Source organism: Antrostomus carolinensis, unplaced genomic scaffold (assembly GCF_000700745.2).
Source record: "Antrostomus carolinensis isolate BGI_N321 unplaced genomic scaffold, ASM70074v2 scaffold26698, whole genome shotgun sequence".
Lineage (NCBI taxonomy): Eukaryota > Metazoa > Chordata > Aves > Caprimulgiformes > Caprimulgidae > Antrostomus > Antrostomus carolinensis.
In genome coordinates this window covers 1-5,309 of record NW_010334048.1, presented here as the reverse complement: position 1 = coordinate 5,309, position 5,309 = coordinate 1, and the positions used below count along the sequence as shown (strand labels likewise).

Genomic DNA, 5,309 nt, shown 5'->3' with positions numbered 1-5,309 from the left:
TTTTATGCTAGACTGATCTTTTTCTGCTCTCCTTTTTATAATCAAGCTTTCACATATGTAATCTCCCATGCCAGAATGCAGAAGGAAGATTTTGCTGCTATCCAGCCACATAAGCATTTTATACACGCTTAAGATGCACGTCACACTAAACCCTGAAGACACATGAATCACAGACAACCCATTCTTTTGCTTGAATACACTAATAAATCTGTTTCCATCGAGAAGACCAGAGTCAGATCTCATCCTCATGCCCGGGGCAGTAGGAAATGCACCACTCGCTCTACCTCAGACCTGCTCAGCAGCCACAGCTGTAGCCCAGGACCTTTCACTTCTAGGTGTCCTTCACGTAAATCCATCTTGGATGCATGTTGGTAGGGACAGTAACACCAAACCTGTCTGAATGGCCACCTGCATGTTTTTGTTTTCCCAACAGGTGAAGGCACATTTACCTGTTGGTTTTTTTTTTTTTTTTTTCAAACAATCATTGTCCACAATGGGAAAAGGCAGGAAACACTTCTTTAACCACTGACCTGCATTCAGCTTCTTCCTTTCTTCCAGTTTGTAACAGAACCTCACTCAATTCTAAAGGAAATTATTCTAAAAGAGTCACAGTCCTTGTGCATGTTATCTTCTGGTACACATACTGAGTTTCTATAACATTTAATAGCAACATCACACAGGTACCCGAGTTAATCCTAAGTGACTTTGCACTTACCTGGAGTTATATTAGAACAGCTACAGATGGTGCAAAAAAACCAAACACTGATTTCACTGAATCAAATACTTAGTCAAAAGACAGGAGAAAAATGAAGTACCTGAAGTAAACAGGAAAAGTATCAATAAGAGGAAAAAAAAAATAAAAAAGGCTGTAGCTTATCTAATAGCCTAGCATTAAACAATGCTCTCCAATTTCTTTCAGGCCTTCATGATCCTTATTTTCCTTTTCACAAATTTTAAAATTAAAATTACACTGTTTTCCAGAGCATGCTCCAACAATAGAAACAAATGTGTATGGCAAATAAAATTTGTATGCAAGCAGTGAGATCTCAAAAATGCCACTTGCACTCTTTTTTTTTCATTGGATCACCAAGTGTGTCAATATCATCGACATCACATTTCTTGTTTTCACAGGGTCAAGGACAAATGAATCCAGATGCAATCTAAAGACTGATGTTGCATATGTAATTCAACTCATCTTATTAACAATACCCTCAGAACAATCCCCAAGGAAGCATTCATGAAACTTTTCTCTGTACAGGGAGATTTTTGTCACACGTTATTAAACATCATTAATAAGTTTTCTGTGATGTATGGAAAATTTCAGCCAAAATGCAAAAATTCAGAAAAAGGGTACTTCCATTATGTCTGAAAATAAACAAATACTAAATATTGTGCAAAAGGAAAATACTTTATTTACTTTAATACCATATTTGATTTGCAAATTTCAAGAACTTAAGGTCAGAAAACCAAACTGAATTTTGCTTTCCTAAATGCATCTATAATCTGCATGAAAGCCATTAATTCTCGAGAGGAACTAGAAATGGCTTTTATGATCTAGTTACTGCTGATAGCCTTCTCAGCTGCCAGTCCTTGTTTGGGTTTCGAGTAATCCCAAGGTCTCCTGTTCTCTGTGTACCCGTACAGCTTCCGCAGTGCCACGCGGGCAGCTTCTTCCTCTGCAGCAAGCAGTGTTTCACCAGGACCTTCGGCTATAATCTTCTTATCGCTTGGGAAAAAAAAAAATAATACAATTTAAAACATTTTCATCATAAAATCCTGAGCACTACTGTGTATCATGAATAAAGACTGTTAGATTTTTTCTCTCTAATGTCTGTGAAGATTGAAGGTAATTTCTGTACACACACAAATGTAAACATTTCCGTTGGGCTTTCCTGCACAGATAAGTGATTGTATGTTCAACAATGGAAACTCAATCAGAAACGCATCCATTTCCTGGAAGAACACTACTCTCTTCATTTAGATTCCTAACATATCACTGATTCTTTAGTGTTCAGTTTGTTAGCCCTGTTATTCTGTTGTTAGCAAATCTGTTATTCTGGTTAGCCTAAACAAAGAAGTTAAATGTTCCTGTCTTTTCTCCTCCCCTGGTAAGAATGCATTTTAAAACTTCTTCAAAAGGATTCACAAAGAAGTTCTCTGTGTTATGAAATATGTACTCGGCTCTGTTTAATCAACATCTGTGGGCACAGAATAGGAACTGTTTGTGAAGGAACACGATGGATTCCAGAAGAAAAGTAATCCAAGTTCCTTTCTTTTGTTTAAGATAATAAATCATAGAAGGCATATAAACCAAAGCATGATAAATCAGAAGAAGTTAAGGCCATCTCCCCATGCATTTATCTGCAGCTCATTCAGCAAAGCAACAGTGATGAGGGTTTTGGTGGAAGAAGGTTCTGTTCTGCTCCAGAGGACCAATGTCACCCCTGGGCAACAGACCAGGACAGGCACTGACCATGCCCGAGACAAGCACACCAGGGACAGCTGGCACTTCCTAAGTCTTGTCTGGACACAGATGCTTCTCTTGCCTAGTTCACATGATTTTAAAACTAAAAAGCTTCTCTGGAATATAAAATAAGTCTCTCTTCAATCCCACCACCTCCCTTGATGTCTATGTCTCTTTACCCTTCCCTGAGCCCTGGATACAGCTGTGGTCCCTCCAAAGCCATTTGGTTATGCTATTCGCAAAGTTCCTGTGCCAGGTGACCCAGAACATACACCCAGACTCTTTTGTACATCTGACACAGAATTCAAAGCCCTTTAGTCAGAGACTGTCTTTTCAGGCATCACTACAGCAAGCGACTGCCAATGCTTAAATGGCTGATTTCATATGGAAGTCCCTGTAAGATTTCTCTTCTATAATCATAGAAACATAGAATGGTTTGGATTGGAAGGGATCTTAAAGATCATCTAGTTCCAACCCCCCTGCCATCAGCAGGGACACCTTCCACTAGACCAGGTTGCTCAAAGCCTCATCCAGCCTGGCCTTAAACACTTCCAGGGAGGGGGCATCCACAGCTTCCTTGGGCAACCTGTTCCAGTGTCTGACCACCCTTACAGTGAAGAACTTCTTCCTAATATCTAATCTAAACCTCCCCTCTTTCAGTTTAAACCCATTTCCCCTTGTTTTGTCATTAGTTGTCCTTATGAAAAGTCCTTCCCCAGCTTTCTTGTAGGCTGATAATAACTTGACCAAAGAGCAGGAGTAAAAAAGTAAAAGACCATCTTCCTTCTTCCCCTCTCCCCCAGATTAAATCCATTTAACTTTAAATTAGTATAGTACTAACCAGTACAAGCCAACAAAGTACAGTGGCAGAACTGTGGTGACTCCCAACTGCCTGGTAATTCTTGGCTCTGGAGAAGAGATATTCCTCTTGGTTAGTTCTTCCACTAGTAAGCCCATAGGATTTACAACTTCCCAGATCTCGAACAGGTCTTTTCCAATCAATTGGGGAATAAAAAAATCCTAAACAAAAATATTCAAAGTTACAATTAATGGGAAAGGTAACGAAGGCTCTAGCTTCTGGTATCTGCTAATAAGAATACAATATGAAGAGGCATTAATACAGTTGACAACAAATTGCTGAAATGGATGAAGAAACCACCTCAGTGCTTCACCACAGCTGAGCACAGCTAACCACTGTTGCTCTGCTGGGCAGCTCTGGTTCTGATTTGGACATAGCCAACCGCCAAGACGTGAAGAAGGAATAAGTGCCAGCCTGAGGGAGGGGTTACAACAATGCTTACACACAGCTCCCAGCCCGAGGTAAGCAACTCAGTGCTGCTTCCAAGCAAGAAGCTGTACTTCAGAAGAACTCTGCAAACAGGACAAAAGGAATGTGCAAACCCACAGGATCGGTTTTGTTCAGATCACTCTCTTGCCTGTTAAGTGCTACTTGCTCTTAAGAGACCTTTGAATGGCCTTGTATTAGAAATAAGATTTTAACAAACATTTCTCCATTGCAAAACTAGAAATAAGTCAAAAGGACAACTGAAAGGGCAGTAGCTGCTAAAGCTACTTTGTTATACTGCATTTTAATTGACTATTTTTGTTACCAAATATCTCTAGGTGCTTGCACTCCTACATGCAAAACCTATGAACTCAGCCCCTGCTTTATATAAGAAGTTTTTTTTTTTAAATTGAAGATATATGTGACCTTACATGGAATAATTTCATTATTTGATAGTACAGTGCATGGACTCTTAACGCTTTCCCTTAGCGAGTGTCAGCAAATACTAAAATATCACCATTATAAACCAGAAATATAGGATTTTATGTACTTGACCAGCCTGTGCTTCTTAAAGAAAAAAACTAACCCAAAAAACCACAACCCCAAAACCCCACCTGACCACCACCACCAACCAACAGATCTCATTGTTAAAGTGTCTTGTTACAGGTATTGTCAAACTTCTGCCAGCCTCCCTGGATCACTGGCCATCACGGTACAAGACATTTCCTCCCCTGACCCCCCCCCCCCTCCCCCCACTTCCGAGACCCTTAGATGTTAGTGTTGTCAGTACAAAATATATGGTAAGTAGTGTCTTACCCTGACAAAGACCCCTGTTTTCTCAGGCCCGCTGCTACCGAGCAAGGCTCCTATCACAGCAAAGAACGTCCTCTGTAGCACATCTGGTGGGACTGGAAACTCTTTGCAAAGCGTCAGGTCCTGTACAGACAGGTTTTGAGCCACATAAGAGACAAGTTCCTGACTGGTAAGAAAATCAACAAGTGCTCCTATGCCCTTTGCAGGTAAATCTGGGTAGGCACCTTCAAAACACTGCGTCAGGTAAGAACGTGAAAAAGACACCCCTTGTTCAGCGAGTTTACTGTTGTCTTGGAGATGAAGAGCAACCGCTTCTTTGTCCAGCCCAAGTTCTCGGCGTCTTGCCTCTTCGCTTTCAATGTAACAGGAATTAACAAACGCAGTCTTGAGGAGATCCAAAGAGAAGTTTTCGTGTAGCCGGTGGCTGAAAGCTTGTATCTCTGCGTGGTAATCCCAGTTGGGCTTCTCTGAGCTACAGACACGGAAGAGAAAACAAACTCAGAAACGGAACCCGAGGTTACCGGCACTGCAAGCATCGGGCCTTTCCGACGGTGCAAAGGGAATGAAAAAAGCCCCGGGGTCAAACGGAGGTTCCCCTCCTCCCGCCCCCCCTTCCCCCTGCCGCAGGGCGGGCCCAGCCGCGGGCAAAGCGGGGCTGCGGGGCTGAACGCGTTCCGCTCCAGCGCGGGACGAGAGGGCGCTGGAACGTTTGGCCTTAGCCCGCCCCTCAGCCTGCTGCTCTCCCTG

The 5,309-nt window shown here is 42.0% G+C and overlaps 1 protein-coding gene across 1 annotated transcript; it reads right to left on the bottom strand.

Annotated features, from left to right (window-relative positions):
• Positions 1-1,414: 1,414 nt before the first annotated feature.
• Positions 1,415-5,034, bottom strand: MRPL44 (mitochondrial ribosomal protein L44; the record flags this gene model as incomplete). The annotated part of the gene is made up of 3 exons (XM_010174093.1): positions 1,415-1,726; positions 3,306-3,484; positions 4,566-5,034. Coding segments are annotated over 3 exons (820 nt in total), but the record flags the coding sequence as incomplete, so codon positions are not given.
• Between the last annotated feature and the right edge of the window lie 275 nt (positions 5,035-5,309).